Source organism: Eschscholzia californica, unplaced genomic scaffold, assembly GCF_041429995.1.
Source record: "Eschscholzia californica isolate CP2 unplaced genomic scaffold, dmEscCali1.0.p SCAF_3, whole genome shotgun sequence".
Lineage (NCBI taxonomy): Eukaryota > Viridiplantae > Streptophyta > Magnoliopsida > Ranunculales > Papaveraceae > Eschscholzia > Eschscholzia californica.
In genome coordinates, this window is record NW_028238420.1 from 55,009,508 (window position 1) to 55,023,075 (window position 13,568).

The 13,568-nt window shown below is 33.5% G+C and overlaps 1 protein-coding gene across 1 annotated transcript; it reads left to right on the forward strand.

Moving 5' to 3' along the window:
• Positions 1-332: 332 nt before the first annotated feature.
• On the forward strand, positions 333-9,911 carry LOC147552011 (beta-amyrin 16-alpha-hydroxylase CYP87D16-like). Its single transcript, XM_086671448.1, has 8 exons — positions 333-654; positions 5,043-5,192; positions 5,339-5,593; positions 5,906-5,995; positions 6,075-6,153; positions 8,465-8,571; positions 8,676-8,803; positions 9,481-9,911. The coding sequence occupies exons 1-8, from the start codon at positions 367-369 to the stop codon at positions 9,587-9,589; spliced, it is 1,206 nt and encodes a 401-aa protein (XP_086527574.1). The 5' UTR covers positions 333-366; the 3' UTR covers positions 9,590-9,911.
• Positions 9,912-13,568: the final 3,657 nt, after the last annotated feature.

Genomic DNA, 13,568 nt, shown 5'->3' on the forward strand with positions numbered 1-13,568 from the left:
TTGATAAGAGAATATCCAGGTACCACTATTTGATAATCTTTCTCATTTTTCAGACTAAACACTTTTTCTTTTGAAGTTTGGATGGAGATTTCATAACTGTTTTGTTAACATTACTTGCACCTCCTAAATGTCATACAAACTACGTTATATGTAATCTTTTGACCTATGTCTCCAATAAGGATCAACTCTGAAATAATTTTTATGTGGGCACCTAAAAGTATAAATTTTTTCCAAAATCAACTCCAAAATAAACCAACATTGAACGGAGAAAAAATATGTTTGGAGGAAAGCGAAAATTAATTGGTGTATCATTTTAATTTAAACAGATATGGAAAATTATTTAAGACAAGTTTAGCGGGTCGACCCATGGTTATATCATCAGATCCAGATTTCAACAAATACATATTTCAACAAGAGAGGAAGTTGGTGGAGTTATGGTACATGGATGGTTTTTCTGCTGTATTTGGGGAAACTCTAAATACAGCATCATCGGATCCTTACATTCACAAGTATATAAGGAACTTGATTTTGAGCAACCTTGGGACAGAAACTTTGAAAGTGAAGCTTCTCACTAAAATTGAAGAAATGGCAAACAAAACTTTACTCTCTTGGTCTACTCAACCTTCTATTGATCTTCAATCATCCATTGCAAGTGTAAGTAAAACTTGTCTTGACCTAACCTATCTCTATATACATCTTTCTTTAACAACACTTAGGCTATTTAGTTGATGTTTACACCCTATCAAATTTCGTAGATATTGAACTTAGAACTAGCTGGCTGAGAGTGTAGGAGAATAAATACTCTTCAGACACACCCGTTGAGAATGAGATTATTAAAAAAGCCAAGGTGATACACACTCTTTGTAATACGTAAATTATATAAGCGTCTAACTCAAATCTAGTTAAAAAAATATAAATATAGTCCACCTTTATACATCCGAACCCAGTCATCTTGACTTGGACCAAATATAGGTTAAACAAATTCTCACTTTTATTGTTTCTAAATATTTTTTCCATTGAAACCGGTCTTTTGAGCATCTCCAATGCAATATTTTCTATATTACGTAGATGTGTGAAGTCTCAACTAAAATCATTATGTTTTAGTGGTGAATTGGAGGTTTTCTTTCATTTTTCTGATCTCAAATAAAGTTTTTTAAAGTTATTTCATTTATTTAACCGTGACATGATTATATTTTCAAATAAATAGTTAGTTACTTTGAAGATATACGAAGACTTAATTTAGTTCACCACCACTCGTTGTAGCGGTTGAACATCTACTCCACGTATTGGAGATCCCAAGTTCAGTTCTCATAAAAGCAAAAAATTACTTGTTGAATTTGGATATAAATCAGATAGAATTGTGAACAAATAAATTTCATGCCCCGTAAGCTGGGGCGAACTCATGTTTGGGACGTGGGTGCACGTACCCCCACGACCTAAAGTGAATCCCCTTAAGCCATGTTTGGCACGCTGGAATGGAATGTCATTCCCGAGAATCACATTCCTGTAATGCGATTCTCGAGAATCAGATATTTTGGTTTAATGTCTGGTTCGACCAGGAATGGGAATTCCATTCCTGATAAGTTCCTAACTTGTTGTTTGGTTTGTATAGGAATAGGAGTGTGAATTTTTACGAAAGTCCTGTTATATCCCTTTACTTAAACTACATAAATTATAAGTCAACTTTGTTATATATATTTAATTAGTATTATCCATTCAAATTTATAGATATGAAATAGTAACGTAATACACTAATTTAAGTTGTAATTAAAGATTTATTTAAAATAAATAAGGTCTGGACTAATTTTTTTTTTTTTTTTGACGTTGTGAAATCGATTTTTAATGAACAAACAGTGAGAGAGAAGAAAAAAACTAGAGATATGGAGAGGGAGGGAGAGTTACGTTCGAGCGAGAGTGGGAAAGAGAGAGTGTGTGTTGCCACGGTGGTGGTTGAAATCCTAAGTTTAAATTTTTTTAGTTAAAATATTATGAGAATGACGATTTCAATATTAGTCATTATAATATTTTATCAAGGATTATTTTGTCCAGAAATATTAAATCAAATCATTCCCGAGAATAGTAATCACAAACCCACCCCCTCCCTGGGTTTGCTATTTTACCCGGGGAATCCCAGTCCGCCTCAGATCTGAGTCCGAGTATGAACAGCTGGAAAAAGGGCTGATTGGAGAATCTATAGTGGCTCTTGCATCTGACTTTTATACCTCAACTGGCTTTCTTTTGTTGTTTGATGGGCGTATTGAATGTGAAAAGCATTTAGCTATGAAGTTTCATTGCTGAATGACTTGTCTGCTACCAACTCCTTCCTCTATGGGTAGGGCATCTCTACATGTGAGACCTTGTATAAAAAATTCTCACATACCGGATTCCCGAGGAAGAAAGAGAGCACAGATGGAAGGTTTATAGACCGAAAAAGGAGGCCCGCTTCCAGAAAGAAGGAATTGATGGCGGAGTGATCCTTTCTTAACCGATAGGAATGGCTATGTATTGTCCGTGCGGCAGGATCCGAGTCAGGGAAGTAGATTGGCTTCTTTGTTTTGGGTGCCTGGAAACCATGACCGACCGACCGAAAAGACTAAAAGGAAGATTACTGGGCGCGCCTGATGACTATAACGCATGAATGGACCTTCAATTCAAAAAGGCACAAGGATCTCTTCTCCTTTCCTTCTTGTTGCAATCTTCTTTGGTGCTGGCTGAAATGGTTTTCCGAAGTTTAAGAGATTTCTCTCTTCTCTTCACCGACCTCTATCTTTGAAAGATACCCGAATAATGGTAGGTGGAATAGGATTCCCCCTGCATTCCCGCAACCCAAACAGTAGTCGGAAATGTGATTCCCAGGAATCACATTCCATTCCCACACGATTTCCGCGTACCAAACATGACTTTAAATTATAAGTATATGTTTCCCTTAATAAATACCCTATTTAAGTTCTTCCACGGTTATCCACAACCCATTCCCAGCGCCTGTTGTCGCGCCCCACTCGATTTTTTTTTAAACCAAGCAAAATCATATTTCATTCATAAGTGATTCAATCACAAGTTACATGGATGATAATTTTTATTTTTTTGAGAATTACATGAGAGTTACATACGATAAGTTCATAGAACTTTCAAATGTAAAGTGTCTCATGAAGGCAAAGAAATTGACAAAACACATACTAAAAAAGAAAGACCCTAAAGGTCGACAAAAGATCCTAAAGATTGAGAATGAAAAGACCCTAAAGGTCGACAAAATATATAGAATTAATATTAAAATTGCTCCAACCGAGAGAACTACCGCCGCCGATGAATGTAAATCGCAAGGCCAACCACCACCATCACTGCCGAACAAGTCTTTGAGTCCTTCTGTTTAGACTTGTTACTTGATAGATCCAAAGATTCAAGAAGCTTCAATCAGCCAAAACGTTGTTGTTTCAATTCCTGTTGAACCCTAGAATTCCAGATCTCTCTTCTTTTCTCCCCCTCTCAATCCATCAATCTGTTACTAATTCTTTCGAATCCTATAGCAAATTGAAAGAATCGATGTGTGGTGAGTCCAGAAAACAATTCCTAGAAACTCAATCTCAGGAGGAAAACAACCCTAGAAACTATTTATTGATGGAGAACAAACTACAAAAGGAAACATAAAAGGGTTTCGGAGAAGGGAGGACCTTTCGCCAGAGGAAAGATACGTAGATCTGAGTACGGTTTTAAGAGAGAGAGACAGACGGTTATTTTTTTCCAGAGAGAGGGAGAGCAATACTGAGATTGAGACCCTCAATTTGAAAGACATCTCCGCGACCCACTCGATTAAACAACAGATTTCAAAACCTATTAATTACCTCACCTATTAAGTACAAATAACAACCCAATTTGCAAGCCAAATTAAATTAGGGTGTCCAATTAACTAATTTCAATTCCAAATTAAATTAAAAGTTTACAAAATTAATTTAAAACAGAAACCTTTTCATCTCCTCTTCTAATGAGATAAATTTGGTTTATATTGAAGAGGAGAAAAGCATTTCTTTTGGGTTTGCTGTTATAAAGAAAGAACAAAAAATAATATAGTTTGATATTTCTTATATTAATCATTGTCTATGACTCTATGATTACATATCAACCAATTTGATTGAACTAAAATCTCTCTCTCTCTCTCTCTATTATATATATATATATATATATATATATATATATATATATATATATATATTATTTTATTTATTTCAGTTATTCAATTTTTCTGTTTATGAAGGGGCATTCTCATTCATCAAACTAAAAACGACAACTAAAAGTATGTAATGTAACCTATTATGTTTATTTCTTATGGTTTTTAGTTTATGTCTATTACTTTTCTAATAAAATTTTCCATAGTGTATATATCAAAATTAGAAAAATAATAATATTTTATATATCAGAATTTTAAACGAATAAATACCATTAATTAGCCTTCACATATTAATAGACTCAATATCTCACCAGAGAAGGCTAAAGATGCCGAATTTTTTGTTATTTAAATTTTCATTTGATATTTTCAACATCTGCCCCCACAAGCAAAACATCCTGGATCCCCCACTGCCCGTAAGATGACCTTAAAGATGTTTATACAAACCTTAAACCCCTGTATGTTTTTGAGATGATAATTATTAAGCTTATTAAATTCATGATGTTATATATTGATGGTGTATCAATACTTGTAAACATATTTCAGATTTGGGAACTTTGTCTCAACCCATTCAGACATAGACTTCATTCGGCCAAAATTCAGATTTTACTAAAAAATAAAAATAAAATAAACATCTAAAATCTGAATTAGCATCCAATTCTGATTTCAGATCTGCGTACTTTAAAAAAAGACAAATAACACTTAACCTCAGACAATGAAAACAAAAACAGAAATAAACACGTATTTCAACAAAAAAAAAAACACCACCTTGGTCAAGTGACTCACTTTAAATAATATGAACCCTTCTCACATACATATAACATATGCTTTTTTTAGTTTGAGTTTTTATATTCAAAGGTTGGGATTGTCTTAACTTGTACAGATGGTGTTCGAATTGTCAGCCAAAGAGTTGTTTGATTACGATTGCAGCAAATCCTCAAGGGACCTCAGCGAATCGTTTGCTACCTTCTTTCAAGGTCTTATGGCCTTCCCGTTGTACATTCCGGGTACTACTTTCTATCGGTGCATGAAGGTAAAGAGAATTATATAACTAGTTAAGAATTGAATAATAACTCTTCAAAGAAAGTAACCATCTACTGTTTATCTCCTGTATTGGTACAAATATTGTTTGAATTGATACAATCTATTTTCTTTAAGTAACGAAGTTAATATTATCAGAACCAAAAGGAGGCGGTAAATATGATGAGGGATATCCTTCACAAAAGACTTAATTTGTCTCCCGAGGAGCCTCGTCGGGGAGATTTCCTGGATCAGCTGATTGATGACATGAAAAATGAAGAATTCATGACAGAAAACTTTGCAGTTTATATAATGTTTGGGCTTCTTCTTGCTAGCTTTGTATCCATTGCTAAATCTCTCACAATGGCCATAAGACAACTAGTTCATCACCCTTTGGTGGCCAAGGAATTATTAGTAAGTAGAAATTGCATCTACTTTGTTGAATTCTTTTTTTTAATTCTTGACGTTACATTTTTTGTTATAATTGTTGTACGCATGGACTATGACATCAATTTTACATTTTCTGAGCATTTGTCCCACGTTTCCTCCTATGAAAGAAATATTACTAAAGACTTTTCATTCTGTTTACATAAACTCCAAAAGTTGATTTTACGTTACTTACCGAACTCCAAATATTGTACTTTAGAGTTATTGGAAATAAAATTCGTACTTTTCATATATTAACTACCTAAATCTTTTTTCTTCGAATAACTCTGTTGTTATTAGCAAGAGCATGAGGCAATTCTTAACAACAAAGAAAAAGTGGGTTCTCCACTTACATGGCAAGAATACAAGTCTATGACTTTTACATCTCAGGTAAAATCATAAACACTTTTAGAGTTCTTGAAGATACCCTTTATTTTACTCACAAATTATTGTCACATACAAAATGCAGGTTATCAATGAAACACTTAGGATGTCCAATATCGCACCGGGGGTATTAAGAAAGGTCGTCAAAGACATTCATATAAATGGTATGTCAACTTTAAATAATTTAGAATTGTTCGAACTTCAGAGTATCCTTCTCTCTCTGTGGACATACCTTATAGGTTGAGAAAATTAAATAAGTTTTTTTTTCGAAACATATTTGAAAACACAATCGGATAAATCCTACCCTATACTTATTTTGTGGACAAACATACTAAAGTGTAGTCAATGAAATGTGGTGAGAAAGAATTTTGAAAAGATATGTAGCTTTGGTTTCTTTAAAATCATAAAAAATTAGTTCACATAAAATAAACTCATGAGGTTGGTGATTGGCTAGAGTGTGACTATGTCCTTAAGATATTACATCCCCCTAAAGTGCTCAAGCTTCTCTTGATGTTTTACTAAGACAAAACTATCCACGTAACCTAACATTAAGTTTGTGGTCATCTAACTCAAAATCCTTCGACAGTGTGCGGAGAGGACTCTAAAACATGTTCTTTTTCGTTTCGGGTGACGTGCATGTGGCTTTTAAGTCTATCACATGAGAACCTAATTTACATTTCATGTTATGTTCGAGGTCATCCAACTCAAAATCAATATGCTAATGAGAGGATAAAATCTAGACATTATATTCTTATTGCTAGATCACCCTTCTTCCATGTGGGACTATTCTCTAATATAAGATTTTGCACTTCAATTTTATATGTTTTCAGTGAACTTAGGTTATTACTATGCTCGAACTCACTATTTAAATCTGTATAATTATAAAGCACAATGAGGATTTATATATAGTTCATGGTGATCCATAACCCATGCAATTCAACCAAATATACCGTCAACTAATGTGACAAAAGAATTGTTGTTTCTCTGATATTATGAACAACCAAGAATCTGTTCTTCATTCTCATAAAAAAAAAAGAATCTGGTCTTTCTGTTTTAATAAAAAACGGGGATACACTTTAGAGTGTCTTTCTGAAATAAATTCTGAGATAACTTTATGTGTAAAAAAAATAATATTGTATTTGAAACAGATTAAAAAAACTAATATAATTTTAAATCCCAAATTAATTAGAAGGTTGGAGGGAGAAAGCCGAGTGGAGTTGTCTCTTTCCTTAAGACAGTGAACACCCTGATATTAGTACTAAAACCAGTCAGATGTTTTTGTCTCCCAAGATACAACGGTTATACCTTTCAAGATGACGACTAAGAGTACTTCGTTTTTCTGAAAGCGTGGGAACTTCGAACAAGCAGTAAGAACCAGATAGATGATAATGATTACTTAAACTCTAAATGCTAACTTTGAATGCTAAAATTTTCGTATTTTGTTTGCTGGATTTTGTTTATTTTTATAGAAGTATTGGTGACACTTCAGACAGGTGCCTATAGACGAATGGATGCTTTCCAACATTCATATTTGACTGTTGGTTTTCGAGTGCCATCTTAACCGTCAGATCTGACAAGATCTCGCACATTGAACGTCAATTGTTAGATCATCAATGGATCTATCTTAAGAGCGCCAAACATCATGACCGTCGGATCAAATCTATGACTATAAAATCAAAGGCTCCAATCGCTCCTCGCGACGATGCGTATGCGCGGGCGCCTCTAAAGCGCCCAATGCGCCCATTCGCGGGTGGTTTGCACCACACAAACCACGTGAAACACCTTTCCATTTCAAGGAACATACCATAAATATATGAAATAGTCTATATAAGGGAATAAAACTTCTCTTACATCATAAATGTGGTACTAAACTCAAAATCCCGGTTTAGAGTTAATAGTACCTATATCAAACTAATTTTGTAATAACTCATTCATACAGAATCGGATTTGGACAAAATTTAGGTCTAAATTCAAAAGATCGACAAGACGAATCCAAAGAGACATCTTGCTTGAGATTCTGGTGAATATAGGTACCTCAAATTAAGGAAAAACCGGACCAGCTGCTTTTGAGCTAAGTACGGATTCCAACAAGAATTTAGAAGAACCTTACAAGACTATGTTGGTCTGAATCCTGTTTTAGTATAGAGCCGTTATAGTATAACGAAAAACACAAACTAAAAATTATAATGAAACTAAAGCACTCCCCATGCTTATTAACCAGAGTGATTAGGAATCATGAAAATTGAAAGAATCAAAAGGAGTTCTAACAAAATTGAAGACAATTACTCGCTTGTCTTATTCCACGATTTAACATTAGTCTCAGAGAGAAATTCCTAAAATATCAAGTTGTGATGCCCCTACGGCTAATGGTCCACATTATGACTATATCAGTGCTATTGTTTGTTTCACATGATGAGTCAAAACTGTTATAGACTTGATAATTGAGTTAAAACTTATGGTCTGGTCTGATGGCAGGATATGTAATTCCAGAGGGATGGACAATCTTGCTTGTTGCTAAAGCACTCCATATGAATCCTGATAAGTTTGAAAATCCTACTTCCTTCAATCCATGGAGATGGAATGTAAGTATATATATATATATATATATATATATATATGTGTGATATTTTATTATTATTATTTTTAAATTTTTTTGATGAATCGAATAATTCCGAATACTATATAGGAGCCCGGATCAATTAAAGCGTGTAAAGATTTCATGCCATTTGGGGGAGGGTTGAGGAGTTGTGTAGGAGCTGAGTTCAGCAAGTCATTGTTGTCTGTATTTCTCCATGTCTTGCTCACTAAATTCAGGTAATTTTCATTCTATCCATCTTCTAGACAATTTTAATCTTTGATATAAATTTGATTCCAATTTGGAAAAACAAATGGACTACAAGTTTTATGTCTTTTGTAAACTAAAGTTGCACTTTGAGAGTCTCAAGGAGACACTCTGACTTTTCTATAATAAATGTTCCATAGAGTGCCATTTCAACAAAAAAAAAGTTCCATAGAGTGTCTAGTAGAGTTTCTACCGGACGGTCTAGATTTTAGAGATTGAGTGCGCCATCCTTAATTTCTTACTCCTTTCTTAGGTTTCATTCAAGTAATATTCTAATTATATTTTTGTCCCAAATTACCAGTAATCCTCCACACTAAATTTTTTTTTCTTAAGTTTTTGATGTTTCAATAGTTAATGAAAATTTTAAACTGGCTTTGTTTATACTAATATGAATTTCGGAGTCATTTATTTTAGATTAAAAAATTGAGATATATGTGAGAATAATGATAGAAAACATCGTATCCTGTAAAAAAATTGCTTTTAAATTACTACTTCTTGTGAGTGCATAAGCAGGTAAGCTCCAGAGATGAGAATTTACTCTGTAAGTAATTTTAGGCTAGTTTGAAATAACTTAAAATCCACCTTTGATTAGAGAACTGAAAAAAAAAATCTCAATTAAATCGTATAATCTTTTAGTATTTGTTGTCAGTTTGAAAAAAATCAAGGAAGAAGAAGCGCCTGAGACAGCTTTTTTATCAATGGGAGGAGAATTTCATGTTCAAATTACAGAAAAAAGTGCAATCAAGGATAATAACTAGAAGATAAAATCTTCATGAGGTACTCCGAAAAAAGTATAATAAAGAGCAAGCTTACCAGATTCGTTGCGAATCCTTTTAGGGTACGTTCGCGCACCAGATCGCCAAATCAAGCGAAGTGCTTCTCATAAAGAACAGTAGAGTGAAGCAAAGACACAACTTAGATTTGAGTTTTTAGATTTCGAGTTTCCAAGTAATTGCTATATTATGATTTTATCTTCATGTTTTAAGTAATATTATGATATTAGACTTTGAGTAATTAGTTGTTTCATCCGTTATGAGTTTTGAAATATTTATGTCTATAATTAAAAAAATAATTTTGGAATATTTAGTAATGAACCGAAATTTTATATTAAGTGGGGGTTATTCGTTCAGACCTTTTAACAGATCTTCAAAGTTCTTAGGATCTTTGAAGTTTGGCGTTATTGGTTTCGGCCTTTTTTTAAGAGCTTCGAAGTTTTGTGTTATTGGTTCAGACCTTTATTTAAGAACTTTAAAGTTTCGTGTTATTGGTTCCGATCTTTTTTTAAGAATTTTAAAAGAACGCGTTATTCATTTTTTATGAAAAATTAAGAACTTTTAATCAAAGATCTGGCCCAAGGTCAAATTCAAAGATCCACCTAAACAGGTGGATCTTTAAATTCCTACTTTGGGTGTACCTAAAAATGTTTTTTTTTTCTTATCTCTTTAATGTTGTTGATTTCTCCTTATCTCAAATCTCTCTTCCCCCCCCCCCCCCCCCCCCCCCCCCTCCTCGAACTCCTAATATAATTGTTTGTCTCCATAACATCCACTTCTTATAAAAAAAATTATTTTTCATATAAGCAATTGATTTTTTTTTTACTTGTAATTTTTTTTACGCGAGTTGAAGACGCCTATGTGTTTAGTATTTATTTTGGGAGCCTACCTTTTTATTTTCTTCTTAAATTCTAAAATAATACTTTGTACATAGAAATTAAATTTTATTTATTGGAATATTATAGCCAGTAATATGGGAACGTCCTGAGCTTTCATTCTAAAATCAAGTTTAGCTCTTAAAATAATATAACGTCCATTGTAATATCAAACATTAGTTTAGACGACTAAGATTGAAATAATATAATTTGATTTTAACAAAAAAAATTCCTGATTTTCAAAGTGTTTAATAAAAAGGTTTCCAAACTTTAATGTCCCGGACTTTTAAAAGTTCCAAACTTTAAAGTTTCTGAACCTTTAAAGTTTTGAACCTTTACGTGCCAGAACACTTAGAAGTTATGAGATCTTTGGAAGTCCGGAACAAAAAAAATCTAGTAAAAAGGTCTGAACGAATTATGTACAGAAGAAGTATAGCCTCCACGTACCGGATACATTCTAATAAGCGTACCACGTACCCGTCTTCGTACCGCGTATCAGAAAGTACCGCGAATGTAGTAACATTGATAAAGAGAGCTTGCTTTGGTGTTGATATAAGCTTGGATTTAGGTTAAGTAAGATCTTATGATACAGACCGAAATGTTATTGCATGGCTAGGGACAATTCTACTTATCAGTGTATATTATGTATGTATGTAATATCTTTATACCGTTGAAATAAAAGTTGGCTTTTACTAGTCACGTATATTAATCAGCGAAGAAATAAAATTAATATATCTGTAAAAGAAAAAATAGTATATTTGTTTTTTGTGTTGAATTTTAATTGAGTTTCTCAGTCTTATGTGACAAAATAACTGATATAATTTTTGTGTGTCTCCTATATAAACTCCAGAATTATATTGTTTACTTACGTGACATAATAAGTTTGTAAAGAAATATTTTGTTATCTAAAAAAGACTTGACTTTTATTTTTTTATTTTTTTTTGAGGGAAATAAATCCAATAATAAAAAAGCATAGTTTACAACGCTCTAAAAAGAGACAACTATGTATTTAACAGAAAAGGACTAAAAGATCAAAGAGATAGATACAAGGGACTATTCTTCAATCGCCAGAGAATGAGCCAGCTGGTTGCAATTACATGGTGTAAAGTTGATACTAACGCGTCTGTTCTCTAGTCTTCCACGTAGCTCCTCAATCTCGTCCATTAATCTCCAGGGGGCCTCAAGATCAACGGTGGATAGTAGGTCGACTAAAACCCTACTGTCTCCTTCCAATATAAAATCACTTAAACCTAATTCGTCTGCCAAATCCATTCCTAGCCGAAACCCTACTAATTCTCTATGAAGAGGCGATTTTGGTCTGAAACTCATCTTCTCAGATCCTACTATCTCACCACTTGAATCTCTTGCTACCAAAGCTGCTGATGCTCTATTTTCTTTGTACGAACCATCACAATTGATTTTTATTTGTCCAATCGAAGGAGGACTCCAGTTATCTGTATCAAGGGTTAGAATAATAGAGGAAGAGAGAGTATCGATTAGAGTTGGAACATACCTCAGAGCTTCCTTGGTGTTCCACCAGCAACGCTTGAGATCTATTTGTTGTTGACTAAAGTGTTTATTATTTCTCATCTTCCACCATTCCCATATAAGATAAGTGTAAATAAACCAATTTTTCCTATTTTCTTTATCGAGCAGTAGTTGATTTAGATTACTAATAACATCTTCTCCCATTTGTTGCAGATCTATAATACCAGTAAGCTGTAGCAGTTGTTTAAATAACGGACAAGCCCCAAAAAGATGATTTAAAGTTTCTGGTTCTCCTGAGTTACATAATAAACATCCTTGAGGTAAATCTTGGAGTCTTTTTCCTATATTACTAAGAGTTGCCATACCATCATGAATGAGTTTCCAAATGAACTGCTGAATATTAGGGTTCATCTTTTTTATCTTCCAAAAAGTTTTCCAATGGAACTCATAAGCTTCGTGACTCAGAATTGGTAGGGTGTTGATCTCTGTGTAATAGGATTTAGTGTTAAACTTACCGTTTTCTGTTGGACACCAAATAAGTGTATCCCTCCGAGTATTATTAGGGATATTGATTTCCTGGATTGCCTGCACACTTTCATGATCAAAATGTCTGATTAGAAGTTCATTGTTCCAACAATTGGTATTATTGTGGATAAGGTCTGAAACCCAGAAAATATTATCAGGTAATTCATTTGTACTAATAGGGATCTTGTTAGGTAAATTAGGAATCCAAGGGTCAGTTTTTATTTTAACACTAGAACCATCACCTATGAGCCAAATGATATTTTGTCTAATGGTAGTTTTAGTTTTTAAAACAGAATGCCAAAAAGGGGATGAAGATGAAGGACTTTCTGTAGTCCAAAAATCATCATTTTTATAATATTTCGACTTAAGCAGTCCAACCCAAACTGAATTAGCATTTGTTAATAGTCTCCAAGTCATTTTTGCCACTAAAGACTCATTGACAAGCTGAAGTTTACGAATGTCTAATCCTCCTTTATGTTTGGGGGTACATATTATATCCCACTTAATGAAATGCATCTTGTTAATGTCCTGAGGATGACCCCACCAAAAACTCTTCTCTGCCAAGTTAAGTTGGTTAATTATATGTTTTGGGATGAGTTGATAGCTAAAGGGGTAAGTGCAATACGAGGATAAAACTGATTTAATAAGAACTGTTTTACCTGTTTGAGTTATATACTTTTGCTTCCATCCAGCAAGATTTTTTTCAAATTTATCCACTAACCATTGATGACTCTTAATTCGATTACCTGGCTTGAGTATCAATGCTCCTAAGTACTTTGCTTGATCTGTCATGAGTGGAGCATGTAACTGGGAGATGAATGAAGATTTTATATTGTCCTGCACTCCTTTACTGAAGAATAATGATGATTTGGAGAAATTGACCTTCTGTCCTGAAAATTCAGCGTAGTTATGCATCATGTGTAAAATAGAATCTAGATTTTGTAATGTTGCTTTCCCAAAGATAATCAGGTCATCTGTAAAAAGTAAATGTGTAATGCTAGGGCTGGACTGATTAATCTTATACCCTGTAAAATGATTATTAGTTTCATAATGAGAAATAAGGAGGGAGAAAGACT